General features: G+C 42.8%; 1 protein-coding gene and 1 long non-coding RNA gene across 4 annotated transcripts; one reads left to right on the top strand and one right to left on the bottom strand.

Moving 5' to 3' along the window:
• The first annotated feature begins 8,858 nt into the window (after window positions 1-8,858).
• Window positions 8,859-13,076, top strand: LOC125515913 (AP-3 complex subunit mu). 3 transcript variants are annotated; one of them, XM_048681412.1, is made up of 8 exons: window positions 8,859-9,041; window positions 9,171-9,276; window positions 9,560-9,670; window positions 10,532-10,621; window positions 10,920-11,167; window positions 11,648-11,857; window positions 11,952-12,159; window positions 12,406-13,076. In XM_048681412.1, exons 1-8 carry the CDS (start codon window positions 9,007-9,009, stop codon window positions 12,649-12,651), a joined length of 1,254 nt encoding a protein of 417 aa, XP_048537369.1. In that variant the 5' UTR covers window positions 8,859-9,006; the 3' UTR covers window positions 12,652-13,076. The 3 variants fall into 3 exon arrangements, with proteins under 3 accessions (XP_048537369.1, XP_048537359.1, XP_048537365.1); XM_048681402.1 differs by having other exon boundaries at window positions 10,896-11,167; XM_048681408.1 differs by having other exon boundaries at window positions 8,870-9,041; window positions 9,569-9,670; window positions 10,896-11,167.
• A 5,161-nt stretch (window positions 13,077-18,237) lies between these two features.
• On the bottom strand, window positions 18,238-21,539 carry LOC125515956. The gene is made up of 4 exons (XR_007287191.1): window positions 21,376-21,539; window positions 20,851-21,278; window positions 18,628-18,950; window positions 18,238-18,543 (listed from the first exon to the last, which is right to left on the bottom strand). It is a non-coding gene; the product is annotated as an uncharacterized LOC125515956 (long non-coding RNA).
• Window positions 21,540-22,866: the final 1,327 nt, after the last annotated feature.

Here is a 22,866-nt window from a genome sequence, read left to right as displayed (position 1 = left end):
AACCTACTATTAAAATTAAGATTAAAGATCATGAGTGCTATGCTTTCTGTGATTTGGGTACTAGTGTTTCCACGATTCCAAAGACTTTGTGTGATTTGCTAGGTTTCCGTGATTTTGATGATTGCTCTTTAAACTTGCACCTTGCGGATTCCACTATTAAGAAACCTATGGGAAGAATTAATTATGTTCTTATTGTTGAAAATAGGAATTATGTGCTCGTGGATTTTATTGTTCTTGACATAGATTGCAATCCTTCATGTCCTATTATTCTTGGTGGACCTTTCCTTAGAACGATTGGTGCAATTATTGATATGAAGGAAGGGAATATTAGATTCCAATTTCTGTTAAGGAAAGGCATGGAACACTTCCCTAGAAAGAAAATTAAATTACCTTATGAATCTATTATGAGATCCACTTATAGATTGCCTTCCAAAGATGGCAATACCTAAATCTATCCTCGCTTTTATGCCTAGCTAGGGGCGTTAAACGATAGCGCCTGTTGGGAGGCAACCCAATTTTATTTTTATTCCTTATTTTTTTGCTCCTGTTTATTAATAAATAATTTATCTAGCCTCTGTTTTGTTTGTGTTTTTTGTGTTTAATTAGTGTTTGTGCCAAGTAGAACCATTGGGAAGACTTGGGGGAAGTCTTTTTAATCTTGCTGTAAAAAACAGAAACTTTAGCGCTCACGAGAACTGCTGAAATTTTTATTTGGGAATTGATATTTAGTTAATTCTTTTTGCAGATGATTAATAGATAATTCCTCACTTCCAGCAATTTATTTTAGAATTTTTGGGGTTCCATATCTTGCGTTAGCTACAGATTACTACAGACTGTTCTGTTTTTGACAGATTCTGTTTTTTGTGTGTTGTTTGCTTATTTTGATAGAATCTATGGCTAGTAAAATAGTTTATAAACCGTAGAGAAGTTGGAATACAGTAGGTTTAACACCAATATAAATATAGAATGAGTTCATTACAGTACCTTGAAGTGGTGTTTTGTTTTCTTTCGCTAACAAAGCTCACGAGATTTTCTACTTTAAGTTTTGTGTTGTGAAGTTTTCAAGTTTTGGGTAAAAGATTTGATGGATTATGGAACAAGGAGTGGCAAGAGCCTAAGATTGGGGATGCCCATGGCACCCCAAGATAATCTAAGGACACCTAAAAGCCAAAGCTTGGGGATGCCCCGGAAGGCATCCCCTCTTTCGTCTACTTCTATCGGTAACTTTACTTGGAGCTATATTTTTATTTACCACATGATATGTGTTTTTCTTGGAGCGTCTTGTATTATTTGAGTCTTTATTTGTTAGTTTTACACAATCATCATTGATGCACACACCTGTTGGGGAACGTAGCATAAATTCAAAATTTTCCTACGTGTCACCAAGATCAATCTATGGAGTCATCTAGCAACGAGGGAGGAGTGGATCTACATACCCTTGTAGATCGCGCGCGGAAGCGTTCAAGAGAACGGGGTTGATGGAGTTGTACTCGTCGTGATCCAAATCACCGATGATCCTAGCGCCGAACGGACGGCACCTCTGCGTTCAACACACGTACGGAGCAGCGACGTCTCCTCCTTCTTGATCCAGCAAGGGGGGAGGAGAGGTTGATGGAGATCCAACAACACGACGGCGTGGTGGTGGAAGTAGCGGGATTCCAACAGGGCTTCGCCAAGCGCTGCGGGAGGAGGGAGATGTGTCATGGGAGGGAGAGGGAGGCGCCAGGGCTTAGGTATGGTTGCCCTCCCTTCCCCCCACTATATATAGGGCCAAGGGAGAGGGGGGAGGCGCAGCCTTGGCCCTTCCTCCAAGGAAGGGTGCGGCCAGGGAGGAGTCCCTCCTCCCCAAGGCACCTCGGAGGTGCCTTCCCCCTTTAGGACTCTTCCTTTCCCTTGATTCTTGGCACATGGGCCTCTTGGGGCTGGTGCCCTTGGCCCATATAGGCCAAGGCGCACCCCCTACAGCCCATGTGGCCCCCCGGGGCAGGTGGCCCCACCCGGTAGACCCCCGGGACCCTTCCGGTGGTCCCGGTACAATACCGGTGACTCCGAAACTTGTCCGGATGGCCGAAATAGCACTTCCTATATATAATTCTTTACCTCCGGACCATTCCGGAACTCCTCGTGACGTCCGGGATCTCATCCAGGACTCCGAACAACTTTCGGGTTACCGCATACTAATATCTCTATAACCCTAGCGTCACCGAACCTTAAGTGTGTAGACCCTACGGGTTCGGGAGACATGCAGACATGACCGAGATGACTCTCCGGTCAATAACCAACAGCGGGATCTGGATACCCATGTTGGCTCCCACATGTTCCACGATGATCTCATCGGATGAACCACGATGTCAAGGACTTAATCAATCCCGTATACAATTCCCTTTGTCTAGCGGTACGATACTTGCCCGAGATTCGATCGTCGGTATCCCGATACCTTGTTCAATCTCGTTACCGGCAAGTCTCTTTACTCGTTCCGTAACACATCATCCCGTGATCAACTCCTTGATCACATTGTGCACATTATGATGATGTCCTACCGAGTGGGCCCAGAGATACCTCTCCGTCACACGGAGTGACAAATCCCATTCTCAATTCGTGCCAACCCAACAGACACTTTCGGAGATACCCGTAGTGCACCTTTATAGTCACCCAGTTACGTTGTGACGTTTGGCACACCCAAAGCACTCCTACGGTATCCGGGAGTTGCACAATCTCATGGTCTAAGGAAATGATACTTGACATTAGAAAAGCTTCAGCGAACGAACTACACGATCTTTGTGCTAGGCTTAGGATTGGGTCTTGTCCATCACATCATTCTCCTAATGATGTGATCCCGTTATCAATGACATCCAATGTCCATGGTCAGGAAACCGTAACCATCTATTGATCAACGAGCTAGTCAACTAGAGGCTTACTAGGGACATGGTGTTGTCTATGTATCCACACATGTATCTGAGTTTCCTATCAATACAATTCTAGCATGGATAATAAACGATTATCATGAACAAGGAAATATAATAATAACTAATTTATTATTGCCTCTAGGGCATATTTCCAACAACACCTTTTTGAGAGAGACACTCATGATTCGGAAATTGTTAGAATACTCTATGTACTTCACTCATATCTTTTGAGTTATATAGTTTTTGCTCTAGTGCTTCACTTATATCTTTTAGAGCACGTTGGTAGATTTGTTTTATGGAAACCATTGTTCTCTCATGCTTCACTTAGATTATTTTGATAGTCCTACAAAACAGCATGGTAATTTGCTTTAATTATGTTAGGCATTCAAGATTAATAATAAAATTTTCTTATGAGTGTGTTGAATACTATGAGAAGTTTGAAACTTGATAATTGTTTTGAGATATGGAGATGGTGATATTAGAGTCATGCTTGTTGAGTTGTTGTGAATTTGAGAAATACTTGTGATAAAGTTTGTGATTTTCGTAGCATGCACGTATGGTGAACCGTTATATGATGAAGTCGGAGCATGATTTATTTATTGATTGTCTTCCTTATGAGTGGCGGTCGGGGACGAGCGATGGTCTTTTCCTACCAATCTATCCCCCTAGGAGCATGCGCGTAATACTTTGCTTTGATAACTTGTAGATTTTTGCAATAAGTATATGAGTTCTTTATGACTAATGTTGAGTCCATGGATCATATGCACTCTCACCCTTCCACCATTGCTAACCTCTCTAATACCACGCAACTTTCGCCGGTATCATACACCCACCATATACCTTCCTCAAAACAGCCACCATACCTACCTATCATGGAATTTCCATAGCCATTCCGAGATATATTTCCATGCAAAACTTACCACCGTTCTGTTTACTATGACACGCTCCATCATTGTCATATTGCTTTGCGTGATCATGTAGTTGACATTGTATTCGTGGCAAAGCCACCGTTCATAATTCTTTCATACATGTCACTCCTGATTCATTGCATATCCCGGCACACCGCTGGAGGCATTCACATAGAGTCATATTTTGTTCTAAGTATTGAGTTGTAATTGTTGAGTTGTAAGTAAATAAAAAAGTGTGATGATCATCATTTTTAGAGCATTGTCCCAAGTGAGGAAAGGATGATGGAGACTATGATTCCCCCACAAGTCGGGATGAGACTCCGGACTAAATAAATAATAATAATAATAATAATAATAATAATAATAATAAGAGTCCAAAAAAGGAGAGAAAAGGCCCAAATAAAAAAATGAGAGAAAAAGAGAGAAGGGACAATGCTATATCCTTTTACCACACTTATGCTTCAAAGTAACACCAAGATCTTCATAGAGAGTCTCCTATGTTATCACTTTCATATACTAGTGGGAATTTTTCATTATAGAACTTGGCTTGTATATTCCAATGATGGGCTTCCTTAAAATGCCCTAGGTCTTCATGAGCAAGCGAGTTGGATGCACACCCACTTAGTTCTTTTTGTTGAGCTTTCATATACTTATAGCTCTAGTGCATCTGTTGCATGGCAATCCCTACTCACTCACATTGATATCTATTAATGGGCATCTCCATAGCCCGTTGATACGCCTAGTTGATGTGAGACTATCTTCCCTTTTTGTCTTCTCCACAACCACCATTCTATTGCACCTATAGTGCTATGTCCATGGCTCGCGCTCATGTATTGCGTGAAGATTGAAAAAGTTTGAGAACACCAAAAGTATGAAACAATTGTTTGGCTTGTCATGGGGGTTGTGCATGATTTAAATACTTTGTGTGGTGAAGATGGAGCATAGCCAGACTATATGATTTTGTAGGGATAACTTTCTTTAGCCATGTTATTTTGAAGAGACATAATTGCTTAGTTAGTATGCTTGAAGTATTATTATTTCTATGTCAATATTGAACTTTTGTCTTGAATCTTTCGGATCTGAATATTCATACCACAATTAAGAGAATTACATTGAAATTATGCCAAGTAGCATTCCACATCAAAAATTCTGTTTTTATCATTTACTTACTCGAGGACGAGCAGGAATAAGCTTGGGGATGCTTGATACGTCTCCAACGTATCTATAATTTTTGATTTGTTTCATGCTATATTATATCCTGTTTTGGACATTATTGAGCTTTATTATACACTTTTATATTATTTTTGGGACTAACCTATTGATCGGAGGTCCAGCCCAGAATTGTTGTTTTTTTGCCTATTTCAGAGTTTCGCAGAAAAAGAATATCAAACGGAGTCCAAACGGAATGAAACCTTCGGAAACGTGATTTTCGGAACGAATATGATCCAGAGGACTTGGACCCTACATCAAGCAATCAACCAGGAAGGCACGAGGTACGGGGGCGCGCCTACCCCCCCCCCAAGCGCGCCCTCCACCCTCATGGGGCCCACGTTGCTCCACCGACATACTCCTTCCTCCTATATATACCTACGTACCCCCAAACTACCAGATACGGAGCCAAAACCCTAATTCCACCGCTGTAACTTTCTGTATCCATGAGATCCCATCTTGGGGCCTTTTCCGGAGCTCCGCCGAAGGGGGTATCGATCACGGAGGGCTTCTACATCAACACCATAGCCTCTCCGATGAAGTGTGAGTAGTTTACTTCAGACCTACGGGTCCATAGTTATTAGCTAGATGGCTTCTTCTCTCTTTTTGGATCTCAATACAAAGTTCTCCCCCTCTCTTGTGGAGATCTATTCAATGTAATCTTTTTTTGCGGTGTGTTTGTTGTGACCGATGAATTGTGGGTTTATGATCAAGTTTATCTATGAACAATATTTGAATCTTCTCTGAATTTTTTTATGTATGATTGGTTATCTTTGCAAGTCTCTTTGAATTATCAGTTTGGTTTGGCCTACTAGATTGATCTTTCTTGCAATGGGAGAAGTGCTTAGCTTTGGGTTCAATCTTGCGGTGTCCTTTCCCAGTGACAGTAGGGGCAGCAAGGCATGTATTGTATTGTTGCCATCGAGGATAACACGATGGGGTTTATATCATATTGCATGAGTTACCCCTCTACATCATGTCATCTTGCTTAAAGCGTTACTCTGTTCTCTTGAACTTAATACTCTAGATGCATGCTGGATAGCGGTCGATGTGTGGAGTAATAGTAGTAGATGCAGGCGGGAGTCAGTCTACTTGTCTCGGACATGATGCCTATATACATGATCATACCTAGATATTCTCATAACTATGCTCAATTCTGTTAATTGCTCAACAGTAATTTGTTCACCCACCGTAATACTTATACTCTCGAGAGAAGCCTCTAGTGAAACCTATGGCCCCTGGGTCTATTTTCCATCATATTAATCTTCCAATACTTAGTTATTTCCTTTGCCATTTATTTTACTTGCATCTTTATTTCTCTTTATCATAAAAATACCAAAAATATTATCTTATCATATCTATCAGATCTCACTCTCGTAGGTGACCGTGAAGGGATTGACAACCCCTTTATCATGTTGGTTGCGAGGAGTTTATTTGTTTGTGTAGGTGCGAGGGACTCATGCGTGGACTCCTACTGGATTGATACCCTGGTTCTCAAAAACTGAGGGAAATACTTACGCTGCTCTGCTGCATCACCCTTTCATCTTCAAGGGAAAACCAACATAGTGCTCAAGAGGTAGCATACCTCGGGGCAGTTCTACCTCAAATATCAACCGTCCAACAGTGAAATAGAAACAACGCTACAAATGCAGGCTGACAGTTCATGACCATCACGAAAGACGGCGGCTTCATCCACGCTCTGGTCTCTGAGTCGAGTCGAAAGTAGTGATGCTATGTAGTTCTGAAATATCGATTAGCTCATGTTGTAATTAAACTTTAATGAACTTGTATGTCTCTTTAGTTTGGACAGTCGTTCAACTTATATGTAATCGATACTATTTATTAGTAGGACCATGAATCGTGCTATTAATGTGTTGCTTTTCTCTTCCGATCCTTTTGTTGCATACTTATATATTGCTTATATATTGTCTGTGAATTGCTACTAACGTTTTGTTTGTCTAGTGCATAGAGATGTCGTCGTATGTCGTGTACAAGGGTAAGGTTTCCACAGTCTACGACGACTGGGAGGAGTGTCGGAGACAGGTTCACCGTTTCAGCGGTAACAGTTATAAAGGGTACACCACTAGGGCAGAGGCGGAAGCTAGATACGCGCGTTATCTAGCGGGAGAGAGGAGGGAGCGGAGGAGGAACCGAATGAAGACCAGTTTCATCGCGATGATGCTCATCGTAACCGCAGCTCTCTTCTATGTGATGGTAGTTTAAATGATCGATATCGACTTTGTAATGTGACGACAAACTCGCTACTCGCGGTCTCGAGACTTGTAATGTTCTAACTTTGTTCGGTATTTTGAATTTGGAGACTAATATGATGAATTGTATTCGGAGACTAATCTTCTATTGTATTCGATAAATCTGTTGTTTATATGTTGTGCTGTTTATATTATGTGCTGTAATGTATTTTATAACCTGTGCAAATATTAGAAAAGCAAAAAAAAATCCTAATATTCATAATAGTGGTGCACCTTGTTGAGCATTAGTGGCGCACCAGGGCTAAATACCAGTGGCGCATTACGGGGCATAGTAATGGCGCACTAGGGGCATACGTGAAGGTAAATATGGCCCCCTAGAAGGCATAGTAATGGCGCACTATTGGACATAGTAATGGCGCACTGCCAGGTGCGCCACTATTATCTGGTATACTAATGGCGCACTAGTATTTGTTACTAGTGGCGTGGTAATAGTGGCGCACCTATAGTGCGCCATTAATGGCTAAAATAGGTGCGCCACTAACAGGCCTTTTTCTAGTAGTGCCCGGCCGGGCATTCGGTGCCCGACAAGTCCTTGTCGCCATGTCCGGTCAGCCCCATTGAGGCGGTGGAGGTTGTTCCCTCCCTCCGGTCGCGTTGTGATCGCTCCCGTGGCCGTTGTTCCCTTTCCATCTCCAGGTCTCGTGTTGGCAGCTCCAGTGAGGCGGCGAGGGTTGCCCGGTAATCGTGGTGGCACACGCTGGTGGGCGGATGTTGGGGTGATGCATGTCGAAATGCCTAGGGCGGTGGTGGTGGTCGTGGACTGGGAGAAATTCATGTCGGCTTGCCCGGCAGCGATGCGGTGACGCCTGTGGGCGCCATCGATCCCTCCTGAGAGGCGTCAGATGTATCCCTTCCCCACCATTCCCCGTGTACTGGGGGAAACCCTAGAACTTGTTCGGGCAACAACGACGCCGCCATCTCATTCCTTCTTAAAGGTGTTGCTTGGTGCACGGCACTTCGGGATGCTGGGAGCGTGGTGGTACTTCTTCGGAAGGTGCAGCGGTTGCCGGGCTTTCCTTTTCTCCGTTGATATGCCGATGTCGGCATTTATTTCTCTTCTTTTTTCTTTTTGTTTTTTCTTTTGGGCTCTGCTATGCTGTGGCCCCAGCAAACTGGATGTATCGGTTGTCTACTTTATATATAAAGCGGGGGGAACTCCTTATTGTACAACGGTTCTAGCAGAAATTTTCTTGTTGGGGGAAGGATTGAATCGATCTCGTTCAAGCATTCTCTGCGGGAAGCTAATCAATTGGCGCACAAGTTAGAGCGTTATTCTTTTGATTCTAAATTTATAATTTCCTGGGATGGTAGTCCTCTCAGTGTTATTTTGGATGAAGTTTTGAACGATGCAAGTTTATTCACAAATCAATAAAGTACACCAGAGGGCTTTCCCCGTAAAAAGAAGATTTTACTGCACTTTGGTCAGTATGAGTTTAAAACATTTTGTAACTAAGCATAGCTTATAAATTGTTAAGTTTTCGTGGTGGATATTTTCATTGGATCGGGTTAGGTGGATATTTTCATTTCAAGGGAATAAATCGGTGGCAATTTCGCATAAACAGCCCCTAGTACTGTAATAAGCTTCAGCCAAGTCACGACTCCAGGTTCGCCTCGTTCTGCTGCTCCTGCTTCTTCTCCGGCACGGCGTCTTCCGCTGGTCGCTCCTAAGATCCTCACACCACCCCGCCGCGCCCAGCCGCGAAGGGCAGCGGAATGCTGCAGTGCGTCTTCCTCCTCTCCGATTCCGGGTAATCTCAGCGCCGCAGCCCTCCGATTTCCGTTGCCCCACGCCTTTTCCGGCCGGATCCCTCCGACCCTTGGACTGATCCGAAATGAATTTGATGCGATTCGTTGGGCTGGGCTTCCGGGATCGGCAGGGAGGTGATGGTGGAGAAGCAGATGACGGCGCACCGCGTGGACCGCGCCATCTGCGGCTGGTTCTGGGAGTACGTTCTCGCCCACGCCGCCGGCGACCCGTCCAAGGTAATAAGTACAGCCTATGCTCCTGCACTTCCCACCTTTTGTTCAGCACTTCTTGGGAAGCTCCTAGTAGTTCTTGATTCCCGACGCCCTTGTTGTGTATGGCTTGCTGAATTATATTCTGGGGACTCCTGGGCTAGCCCAAGGTTTCAGCATCTTGTGCCATTGCTGCTGCTATTGTAGAGAAATCTAGCATAAACTAGTGAATTTTGAGCTGTTGTAGTGTTGAGCTCATGCCTATTTCTTCATTGGACCGCCACTTATTATGTTTCTTGGACCCTGGAAGGTCTTGCAGGTTGTGGTGTCCCCAACACACTACTTGTTTCAAGTATATCGCAGTGGGGTGACGTTCTTGGCGTGCACCCAAGTGGAGATGCCCCCCTTGATGGCTATCGAGGTCTGTGCTTCATACCCTTACACACTTTTGTCTTTAATTCGGTATCGTTTGCTTGCCTACAAGACATAGTGTAACATAGTTGCCTAAGAAAAAGCTACTCAATCTGATCAGTTTTTAATTGGGGTTGGGATTGCTCCCTGTTTCCTGCCATGCATGGTGTATGCTTTGATATGATGTTACACTTTTTCTGAAGAGTATGTGGCATCCAAAATCACAGCCACAATTAAGCTTGCCGGTTTATCAATAGTCCAATACATGATATGTATGAAATAGCTAATATTTCTAGAACTTGCTATTGACATTCCAAAAGCCTGTGTAAATGTAAAATTAAATAAATAGCCTGATAGATGATACTTCATCATGGTATCTGTTTTGCAAGGAAACTAATATAATCATCTACATTACATATGCTAGTTCTCATGCTGAAAAATACTAGTGGAAATGTGTTAAACCTGCTCATTCTGATCCAAGAGTTGTACTTTATCACCTATATGATTTTGGTTTTCTCCAACTTGAATCAGGCACTCCATTCTGTGCAGTAGTTATGTTTAAGATATGTCTGAACATAGATCTGTTGCAAGTTGGCTCCCATGTGCACTTTTTTTAAGACATATAATGTTATATTAAACAGCAAGACATTAAGTACTCTGGGATGTTGAATGCATTTTCAGTAAGGATTTGCAGGTTGTAGCTAAGAAATGTTATTGTTATCCACAAGTCTTTCCCTGCCTGAAATGGTCAATATTGAAGTTACTTCCCAAAGTTATCTATCCCTGAAATAGCAGATAGCCTGATTGTCTACAAATTTTAGCTTCCGTTCCCTTTCATACGGGTGTGCTCATATGATTCCATTGTATCCAGTTTCTCTCTCGCGTGGCTGATGTCTTGACAGATTACCTTGGAGATATAAATGAAGACACAATCAAAGACAACTTCGTAATTGTTTATCAGGTATATTTTCTTACCCCTGTCACATTATAGAGAGGTAGAAAGCTCATGAAATTTCAATACATAAGGCTACCTATTTACTTCTTAAAAATTAGGTGCTTCTATCCAAGTACTCTGTTTCCATCGATTGATGAAGGCAATGCATATGCTAGTCCACTGTTAAGTTCATTCTGTCAAAGCAACATCAAACCAGAATGTGTGTTGCATTCGAACTTTTAATAACGATCATCAAGTTTAATCCATGATTGGTAAAACCGAATATGTGATTTTTATATAGGTTTATATTCTTACATTAATCCAGATTCTAGATGAAATGATGGACAATGGCTTTCCACTAACTACTGAGCCAAACATCTTGAAAGAGTTGGTTGCCCAACCAAATATGGTCAGCAAAATGTTGAATGTTATGACTGGTAAGAGTTCTACTATCGGTAGCAAACTTCCAGATGCAACTGCTTCTTTTGTACCTTGGAGAACAACAATTGTCAAGGATGCAAGCAATGAAGTCTATGTTAACATAGTTGAGGAACTAGATGCATGTGTGAACAGGTATTCTGACCTTTTTCCTTTTAGATGCTCTAGATATAGTAAATTTCCTCACATCTATAAATTTGGCTTTTAGATCCCTTGATCATGTGTGAACAAGTATTATGTTCACACATTTTAGTTTTCTATAAGTAAATAGAAGTTATTATCAAATTTGTGGCTTTGGCTTACAGTAACACTTTGTTAAACTATCTGCAGGAAACTAAAACTGGACTTTAGTATATCGGAAGTACCGACTACTGAATGTTGTGTTTGAAATCCACCATTAGCTAATATATGTCTCACTAAATATTAAACACAATTTAAGCTCGAAGATTTAATCGAGTAGGTAAAGTGGTGGTTAGCAGTGTAGAAGGACATATATGTTTTCTTCTTCTTTGTGAGGAGTAGATCCATCTACCTCACTTTATTGTCTTTTGGCTTCCATGACTCTGAAATAAATTTTCCGCTGTTGACATCTTTATTGGTTGACCGGATTTGCAGGGAAGGGGTTCTAGTGAAATGTGAGGCATGTGGTGAAATTGAAGTGAATTCAAGTCTTCCAGGGTTACCAGAGTTGACATTGTCATTTGCAAATCCTACAATTATCAATGATGTGAGGTTCCACCCTTGTGTCCGATTTAGACCCTGGGAAGCCAATCAGATCCTATCATTTGTTCCTCCTGATGGGCAGTTCAAGCTTATGAGTTATAGGTGCATAAATATCCACTGTCAATGGGTTCTTCTATGTTTTTGCTATCTTGGGTTGCCTGTTATATATTCTCATCGTTTGATTGCAAATAATCAGGGTTAAGAAATTGAAGACCACACCAATTTACGTGAAACCACAATTATCATCTGATTCTGGGAATTGCCGTGTTCATGTGATGGTGGGGATTCGGAATGATCCTGGGAAACCTATTGATTCTATAATAGTGCAGTTTCAGTTGCCTCCCCTTATTGCTTCTGCTGATTTGACGGCAAACCACGGCACAGTCGACATCCTTGCTGATCAGGTCAGTACATTGCTTACCACCAAAGTTCTATAACTTCGATTGATACTGGTTTTTTCGTTGTCACACGTGAACCTATGACCTAGCTCCCTTCTTAAGGAAGCTAGGAACTAAAAAACGTTATGGTGCGCTGGTGAATCAATCATATACTAATTGATTTTTACTGAATAAATATAATGTTTTCTACACTCGAGCACTCTATATACGTTGAAATGTCTGTCTAATAATAGCATCTGTTTATTTATGCAGACCTGTGTGTGGACAATTGGGCATATTCCGAAAGACAAAGCACCATCCCTCTCTGGAAATCTACGTCTCGAGGAAGGACTCGCTCATCTGCATGCATTTCCAATATTTCAGGTGAAATTCAGGATTATGGGGGCTGCGCTGTCTGGGCTTCAAATTGATAAACTGGACGTGAAAAATACACCAAGCGCACCATACAAAGGTTTTCGAGCCCAAACTCAGGCTGGAAGGTATGAGGTCAGGTCCTAGGTTCTCGCAGAAGCCTCAGCCACCACATTTTGCACCCTAATTCAACATGGTGCCAGCCCAGAACCTTGGGGCTATCGAAGGTATTAGTGTCCATCCATGCCTAGCATCCCTATCAAGGTCAACATTCGACATGCATACATTTTTTCTGGTTGGGGCGACGGCGAAGATTTCTCGTCTGTAGATGCTTAGCAGCCCATGTATCAAGATTTTGAGTTGTGCTGTATCAACTTAGGCTAGAACAATCAGTTAATCTGTCGATGTTCAGTCATGTAACTACCGGCAGTTAGAAAATGGGTGGTGTTTTCTTTTCTCCAGGCTTACAGCTATTTGTATGCAGTTGTAATTTGAGAACAATTGTACAAAAGGATTAGGGTTGCATGTAAATCCTTCTTTTTATATGAAAGATAGACATTGTTGTTCGAAAATCAGTTTCTGAGCCCGAGCTCACATGATCCTGAAATCTACACCACCGATTCACATGTGGATCCGTGCCACCCAGTGTATTTCACTGTCGTATTCTCATTTTCCCACTGAACCGCTGTAGCGTAATCATTGCAACGGCGCGTTACAGTAGTGAGGTGGAACATGCAGCAGGCTGATGGATCAGCGTGTTTTCAGAGCCAGGCTGAGCCATCCACTCCACCGGTCTCCAAACGGTGCGTAGACGGGCTGGCTTTAAATGCACCCACCCATTATCTCGCCCTCCACTTCCATCCAGACGCACTTAAACAGAAAAATCCCCATTTCATACGTAGCGGTGACCATTGCACTAGCCCTCCAAATCCAGTGAGAATCCCCATTTTAAATGCACATAGTTATTTTTTCATTGCCCCGGCAATCACCTCTTGCTGAAAAGGAGACCAAACTGAGTTTCAGCAAACTGCAATTTGTTCAGATAAAAAAATGGCACATCGAACATGTCCTAGCAAATATTTTAATTTGACACTTATGTTACAGTCTGCCAAATGCATGTCACAAATTATTAAGAAACAAACCTATGTTTACAGTCTGTGACGTGCCTCTCCAAACTGAGGAACAAGCCTCGATCAAAGCTCACAAAAACACACCGGAAAATCCTCGGAACTACAAATTATCAAAATTCAGTTTTCATGTTTCAACAACACCCATCCGCCTAGTGCAAGTGGTCCGACGATGTCCTTCCATGCCGCAATTTTTGCACTTCCCAGGCCTCCGCGTTTTTTTGGGTGCATCCCCTCTTTCAGGACACGTAGTCCGCTTGTCGCCCTCTCGACGACATCTGTACTATTAAAGCAGAATCGAACGTCGTGATGATTCGATCTGCTGTTTCCCATGTACGATCGGATCTCCCTTCCACGCGCGCGTAAGAAAAGCAGCCCACCCCGCGAATGATCGGTACAACGTGGCCCCATCCACGACCGAACAGAGAGAGAGAAAACTGTCGCTACACACGCACACACACGCCTCCGTTTCTCCTCTCTCCCCAAGTCGCTCCCGATCCCATCTCTCTCCATGAAAAGTTGCCGCCGCCGCCGGCTGTGCTCGTCACCCCGCCTCCTCTCCATCCGCTGCCGCGCGCGGATCTAGGTGAGGCGTGTCTCCCGTCCCTTGCGCCCGTCGTGGAAGAGAGGGAGAGAGAAAGAGAGAGGTGGGAGAGAGAGGGAGGAGCAGACAGCGGGGGCGCTGGCCTAATCGCCGATAGTGGAAGATGAGGTCGTGGTTCCGACGCATCGCGGGTCGGCGATGCTGAGGCACGGCCGTCGACTTCCTTGTTTGCTTCTGGCCGCAGGCGCACCTTCTCCTCATGTCACCCAAGATGGTCTGTAGTCCATCACGGTCATCATAACTCCAAACGCCGCCGTCGTCGTCTGACGTGCAGTTCAGGGCGGCCATCAGAAAGAGCCTGATATGCCGCCGTTATGGAGAAGCTCTCGGTTATGGTGAGATATATACTGTGTTTCCTTTTTCTTCCAGACTTTAAATTCATTGGTTGATATGATTTTTTTAGGTTAGGGTAAATGGCGATGATTTCGGATAATCTGGTCTAAGAGCTTGTGGAGACGAAAAAATAATCCTAATCAAGCAGTTCGGGAACAGCAATGCCAAGATTAAGTTCAGCAAGGAAGCCAAACGACATTTTACAGTGTCTACTCTCACAAGTACTCTGCTAATTTGCTTGGTAGTTGTTTGCCCTCTCCTGATCGAGATGAATTATGGATGTCTCTTGTGCCACTGATAGATTGGTTTGGTGGTTGGTCTGATTTTTCACGCCTGGTAAACAAGAAGGTTGCTAGCTGCTTATAAAGATAAGCCCGTGAGGAGAACTGGATATATATGTAATGTTAACTCATGTTCAACTGTTTTGCCATTTCCCCTGAAACTATGCAACTGCGACTGCTCCAGTCTTTGTTGATCTTAATGTAAGACCAAGAGATGAAGTGTATTGCTTATCAAATTCTGTTGTTTTCTTGTCAGATGAAAGAATTTAATTTTAGGATGAAAATTTAGCATTTAACAAATCAAGCGGTCAAGCCACTAAATCATGATCCTTTAATGTTATAGTACAGCTATGAAAGGATGAGATACTTTTGGTTGCATGCTTAAAGAGAACTACTTGGTACCACAAAAACTGGGCACCGAAGTAATTTTGATTGGATAATAATTTATGCACCACAACATAAGTGGATAAACTCCTCTCACATGTTTGCTATTTCCTGCAAACTTTTCCTTTTATTTGTGCAGGAACTTCTCAGTATATATTTCCTTTCCGTTTGCAATCTGTGGACCATCACTCTGTGTAGTACAGTCAGTATATACTTTTCCTTTTATTTTTAAACTTTTAAACTACCTTAGAAGCGACGATGAAAACTTAACATCAGTGCACTTTTCTATATATTGTATTCTGACTACCCTACTCAATCGCTAACCCAGCGAGGTTAAAAGCTTGCCTTGCCTTTTGACTTTTTTTCTTGTGCTGGTAAGAACAAATGCCAGTTGTTATCCTCTTGTCATGGCCCTATTAAATACAGTTATCTCTGTATAAAAAATCACATATATAATGTGTTTCATAATAGCATTGTAGGCAAAGGTTTGAAACACGCAGTGATCAATATTTAGACAACAATTTTCAGTACAGTATTCTGAGGAATACTAGATTCGTGTGTTGTTTCATATGCTGTAGTTTTCTGCTTGACATGAATTTTTCACATGGAAAAGGGCTAAGTTTGGTGGGCTTTGTATTTCTCATCACTTTGTGTTTATTATTTTGTAGTCCTTAATTGCCATCGTTAAGGTCAATTAGTGCTAGCAGTTAATGCTCTCTGTTCAATTCTGGGGTGGCAGACCAAGCATTGCAGAGCTTCGCATTTTAAGAATCTCAGGTAATATGATTCTTCTATGTAGCAACACATCTGCTTTTAGCAATCTTTAAAGTGAATGGTAATTTATTGTTGTATTTCCAAGAATGGAAATTGCAATTGCAAATGATTTTTTTGATCAAAAATTTAAACTTGTTCGCAAGTAAATATTAATTTTAGTTTACAAGTAAACAAGCAAAACTTTTTTTTTTAAATAAACCTTTTCTCCTTAATTTTTACACTATCTCTGTTGATGCAGATAGGAATTTTAGTAACTTGAGAAGGTTGGCCGCCGAGAACTTCATTTATGCACACAACCATCCATGGATTAGATAGGATGTATGATGCAGTGGCTACATCGACCACCCTGAGCTCGCCGATGAATCCGGCCGGGCACATGATGCCATTAACAGCAAGAATGACAATGTACCTTCGTGCAACATTTTTGAGCTATCATGCTCTTATCTTACCAAATGGTATCATTGCCACCTAGCAAAGAATGTTGATACTTGAGCGCACCCTCTGATATATACTTTCTAGCCAGCTACAGGAATGAGAACCAGCAGGAAACAGAATGCAAGGCTCGTCAGATGGGTACCAAGAAAAAGGCTGGCCCCAAAACCTGCAATGTGTTCCTTCTGTTTGAAACCTCGTGGACTCAAGCTTCACGTACAATCCAACACAGAGATCACATAAAAAATTCCAAGCATGGCAGGCGGAAACAATAGAGAAAATGAGAGGAAGACAATAAACATGTACAATGACATGGTGAGAGGGAAAAAGAAATACAATGACATTCAGTTTATTTTAACCCATTCTCTCTTCATTCTTTCTCTGTCATTCTCTTTTCTTTCTCACCCTTATGTCTAAAATAAACCGGAAGAGCATGGCAGAGGAAGACAATAAACATGTACAATGACATGGTAAAAAAAATACACATGACACATTTAGGTTCATGTCTTTTTGTTATTCCCGTGGCAACGCACGGGCATCTAACTATGTATTCCAGACTGCTAAGCCTCTTCTATTTTTTTCCTTTTGGCATGGACAAGGATTCGCCTTGAATACTATTATGTAGAGTACATCTTTGTAGTAGTTCTTTTTTTACAACAGAGTACATGTCTATAGTTAGCGTGGAGCGATAACTCATCTGTCATTTGCACTTGCTGTTTCATATGCTTTTATCAATAGTAAAGCTTCTGGGATTACAATTATAGTGGTTTACTTGGAGCTATTTAGTTGGAAGAAAACATAGATTAAAGATGGATATATCAGATGCACCTGCTTGATAGGATTCTTATTTAGTTATGTGGAGGCAGTGATGCTTGCTTTGATGTGGATATGTGTATTTTTTTTTAATATTTGCTTACTTGCTACTTGCTTGTCTATCAAGCTACTTTGGTAGATTTTAGAGAGAAATTTGTTTTTGAACAAGACTATCAAGGAAGCATCATGGCAAAGATATATGTTGCATTACTACAGTTGAGATAATTGATTTGATTATAATATGTCAAGCTTCAGAAACTTCACTATGTACATTGGTTTGGTGGTTTAATATTTGTCACACTATAGTAATAAGCAACATACGACACATAAATTCTTGATTTTTTTTCTGACTCAAGATCTCTACGCCTAAATTTATTGTTTTGTGGCACTGTGCGGACATTTTTCTCTTGGTGACCAATATCCCTCAAGCTATACGAGATTTGATTAAGAACATAAGGATACTTTTTTTTAACTCGTGATGATAAGTATGTATATCTGGAATTCAAGTTTGAGTCACATGTACTTGGTTTAGTAGTACTTTCCGTTCAAAATAAATGTCGAGTTTTAGTTCAAATTTAAACTGACACTTATTTTGGAACGGAGGGAGTACATTGTATAGGGAAGAAGGTATCATACTATTTCGTGGGGTGAACGCTTTAAGCAGGATGGGTTGTCAAGGCTTCAAGTGGGTTAGTAGATAACAGCGAGCAACTAGCAAGGTTGGATCAACGTTGGAGGGGAATAACAATGGTGAGCGGTATTTAAATTTATGTTCCGTGGCAACGCACGGGCACTCAGCTAGTATGTTGCAGAATCTTGTACGCTTGCTCAGCACTCATACGGTGCCTTCTCTCTGCTTCTCTGGTACTGTTAGCCATGCAGAGCATTCACACTGACAGGGTTGGCAGTGCTAATGCATTTTTCGGCAATTTCGTTGCTTGCCAACACAAGCAATCTCTCCGTTCCTAGGTAATGTACCAGGAACTAAGCCGGCCATGCGGTCTTCAAAATCCAGACCATCCCTCCTCTCGGCCAAAGGTGTTCCACTCACCATTAAAGCATCCAGACCAACATAAATGTGATCGAAAGCCTCTGCACTTGCATCACCCAAACGTACTACATCCATGGCTTTCAAGTACAAGGTGGAGTGCCTACACGTGAATGACAGGTTAACTGGATCATCTCTCTGGTACTGAACCAGATGTTGGGGTAGTATGTCCCTCACGTCGTTTGTCCACCGCTTCAATATATGATTAGCCGGGATTTCCTCAGCATGAAGTATTTCCATCACCTGCGTCAGTGCAAAAACGTTTTAGTTTTGTTGGTCGCCGATACATTTTCTTTTCTAACGAACGGAGTTCATAAGTCAATTTACCCTTAGAACATGGCAGCATAACATCCCAGTGTGCTTGAACTGTCCACATTCACACGTAAATTCTTCTTTGTCTTCACTTATGTTCACCTCATACTCAACCCTGCTCCATTTCTCCCTTTTTGCTGCATTGTTGGGCACTATGACATACTTCCTCATCTTCTCTATTTCAGTGACATTGTACGCCGCCGCTTCAATTCAGTCCAAGCTCAGGCCTTATTACACTCTTTGTTGGCTCCTCCGCGTATTTGCGGATCGACTTCTCCATAGCACTCATCCTGGAAGGGCATGGCGTCCGATCTGGTGGTGCACTACCCAGCCATAACCTGTAGTTCACGACAACACCATTAGCAGTCTTCAATCTGTTGACGATTTTTTCTGTTCTATATAACCCAAGTCAGACACCAAGACAGCACAACTCAGAATTGAAATGATAGCCCAAGGCTCCAAACGATTCAGATGCACACAATCCATTTGTACTAACCCTACGTTGAATGAAACCCAGACATTCTAATCTACAACTGAACTTTTTTTTCAGCACCCAGTAATGTGTAGGCACCAGACATTAAGGTTAAAATCCTACAGCACTAGGTGTTTGCGCTGAATATATGCTCGACATACAGTAATGCGCTGGTACTAAAGATAAACGTTAAATTCCTACAGCACCAATATCCTGCAGTCATACCTTTTTGTCCAGGAGTTAAATGTATATACCCCCTTGAACTCTCACATTTAGACCACATAACCCCCTGGACTGAATTTTGGCCTACTTAATCCCCTGAACTTGCTTAAACCGGGCAAAACACCCCCTGGGGTCTGGTTTGGTGGTTTAGGACGGTGGTTTTGGGAATGTGCCAGTGGCCCCTGCCAGCAAGGCGTGTCGGCTGGATAGAAAAGGCGCGGAACAGCTGAGGGCCTCCAGAACTAGCGCGCGAATGATGTTCCCCCCTCTCTTCTTCCCTGAGCTAGGCTGAGGGTTCATCTTCTTTTCTTGCTAATCCTGCTCGAATCCATGGCGGCACGCAGCACAGGAAGCTCCTGTTCGTCCCGGTCGCCCTGTTCGTGGTCCACAGCACAGGCCTCACAGGCAGCTCCTATTCGTCCCGGTCGTCCTGTTTTGCAGCCCCGCTGCAACATTGGTCCTCCGATCCCGTATGGAGTCGCTATATACAGCAAATGCAGCTAAGGACGGTGATATTTCCTGCAGTGTTCTCTTTTTCTGGTTGGATTGACTTCCCTTCTCTGTTTTCTGATTTGGAATTTGTGTTCAGATTTTGCAAGAATTTTTGGCTCAGAGACGAACTGGAGAAAGAGAGAAAAGAAGTCTATCATCACGATCTTACAGAAGCAACGCACAAGTTTGAAATGCAGAAATTGCAGAAGTTGCAGTTCCAAGCTTTAGAAATAAAATCATTGAAGATGAAGTCAGATTGGAGTTGGTTTAGCAAGATGTGGTGGTTCATTTCCATTTCATTTTCCACGTTTGTTGGTAGGCTCTGTCAAGCAAGTGAGAATGGCAATATGATGACTGTGATTTGGGGTAGAAGCATTAGACAAAAAAAAGTATTTTGTATCAGGAGTACCTTTAGTATCAGTGACAATTTGTCTGAATATTGTCTGAAAAAATTCAAGAGTTTGTGTGTCTGAAACGAGTTTGTATGTGTATTTTCACTTTGACAAGAAAAGAACCAATATTATCTGCCATAGGCTGACCACAGCAACATTACGCAATAATCTTGGCACTGAGAACAAAACAACATTCATTATATATATAAGATTATATAAGATGCACTCAGGTTCAGTTTACATAGTTAGACTGAATTTTACAGCAACATGCATGAAACTTGGCATAACAGCAACACGAAACTTGGCTTTCAGTTCACATAGTCAAGACTGAATTTTACATAGCCTAAACCATAAACTGAAGTTTAACATGTCCAGAAGAGAAAGCTACAGCCACTGGATCTTTGACATCATCTTCACATATCCAAAAGACAAAGGTACAGCCATTTTTTCATACAAATCCTAACTCGGACTAGGCAAATGTATACATATTTCAAACGTTTGAACTACAAAAGCCCCCTAAAACCGTCGGGGCAGATGATCATCAAACCCTAGTCCCAAAATTGGAGCCCCACAAAACCACCATAATAAATAGCAACCACGGGCGACATTTCAATGCATCAGAACAAGAGCTTTTCACATTGGGGGATGAAGCACACTAACCTGATGGACGCCTGCCGGTGAGATCCTTCAGGGCATGCCAGTGCTCCTCGCCCTCACCGCGGTGGTCGCCCAAATCGCCGTTGTGGTCGCCAGTGGAGAGGGAGCGGGAGGGAAGGAGGTGAAAACGTGACACAGATGGAACCGAGATGGTCTGCTCGCAATTAGACCGAGTCCACCAGGTCCACCCAGGGGCCTGTGGATTCATCCTGTCGGTGGACTGCGCGGACCTCGTCGGCGACGAGTCCGGCCTTCATCGGATCCCAGCCCTTGCCGTGTCATTGCCTTCACCGGCGTTTTGCGGACCACATCCGGAGCCAGCCTTTGTGTCCGCCAGCACGACTGCTCCCGAACCGATGCTTGCCAGCAGGACCAGAGGCACCGGATCTGGCTGTTCATGGCTGTCGGCAAACTCCTCTCGCAGGGGGGATCTGAGTAACAGATAGCAATGGTGGCGCCTAGGCCCCGTCAGCGGGCATAACAAATAAATCTTGGTCAAGATAAAGCAGCAGATGAGAGATGCCTAACCTATCAACCGCATCCAAGAGGAACTCCATGCCACCATCCTCCATTATTTGCGCGCAGTGACTGCCGGTGTAGAACCTGCGCCGCCGGGAGGGGGTGGGGGTGCCGCCCACATACTAGGCGGATCGGGGGTGCCGCCCCCGTTTGCACACGCATAACAAACGTGCATAACAAATGGCTCAGGTTTTCTTAACGACCTGTTCCCGTAATCCCGTCACGTTCTGGTCCACGGACCAGACCACGCGCTCGTTTCCGTCGCCCATCCGCTACGCACAAGGCCCGTGTACGCGCACTGTTCCGTCCTGTATTGCGCCACCAGACCTATTTTCTACTCCCTCCGTCCTTTTTACTCTGCACATTGAATTTGCCGAAAATCAAACTTTGCTAAGTTTGATCAAATTTATATTAGAAATTATTAGCATCTATAATATCTAATAAATATAATATAAAAATATATTTCAAGATGAATCTAATGATATTGGTGTTGTTATGTGAATGTCTATAATTTTTTATATAAACTTGGTCAAAATTGGATGAGATTGACTTCGGACAAACCTAATATGCAGAGTAAAAAGGACCGGAGGGAGTAAATCCCGCGTCAGTCCAGTCAGACGTCTTTTTGCAGATCCCGAGTACAGAACGTAAAGTGACGATATCGAGCTAAGCTGAGCTCGGGCGCCAAAACGCCTCTTCCGCATTTGGTTTCTTGGGAGAAAAGCACCATTTTTAAGTTCATTACAAGCATCTGTCAGTGAACACACTTGGGTGTTTTCATGTCTGATGAAGAAGGGTTAGCTGGCTAAGCAGCTTATAACTCGTATACAGTAGAGGGGGTGTAGCGACCCGATCTCAGATGGTCAAGTCTCTGTGCTTCAGTGTCATCCCTGGATCGGTAATACTGACACACAGTACTCGAGGATTTATAACAGAGTAGCAATCACACACTTATTACAATAATATGGCTTAAGGCCATCTAATGCGATGACAGCGGAAGGCTTGGAAGATAAGGTGAATCCATCAACTCCAACGGCATAGCTGAGCTGCACGGCCACGACCTAACGAACATTACTCCTCGTCTGAAAAGTCGGCAACATAATACGTTGCAGCCCGAAAACGGGTCAGCACATGGAATATGCTGGCAAAGTAACACAGTAGAGTAATAGTTTTGCGAAAAGCCAATTTTTCCCTACAATAAAGAAATAGATTTTAATTTTTACTATCATGGTGGTTGAAACATCATTGAGAAGGTAACCCCAACTCAATCCCAATTAAAGTGATTAACAATCCAACAGTATTAATTAAACATGGTGAGATACATGTGATAACCCAAGTACTAGATACTCAAGAATTATCCATAACCGGGGACACGGCTAACCATGATTAGATTGTACACTCTGCAAAGGTTTGCGCACTTTTCCCCACAAGACTCGATCGCCTCCGTTGGATTCCTCGCACTACATGGTGTTTGAGAAACGGATGACCGAGACACAGTCT

This window comes from Triticum urartu, chromosome 1 (assembly GCF_003073215.2).
Source record: "Triticum urartu cultivar G1812 chromosome 1, Tu2.1, whole genome shotgun sequence".
NCBI lineage: Eukaryota > Viridiplantae > Streptophyta > Magnoliopsida > Poales > Poaceae > Triticum > Triticum urartu.
This window is presented reverse-complemented; position numbering and strand designations above follow the sequence as displayed.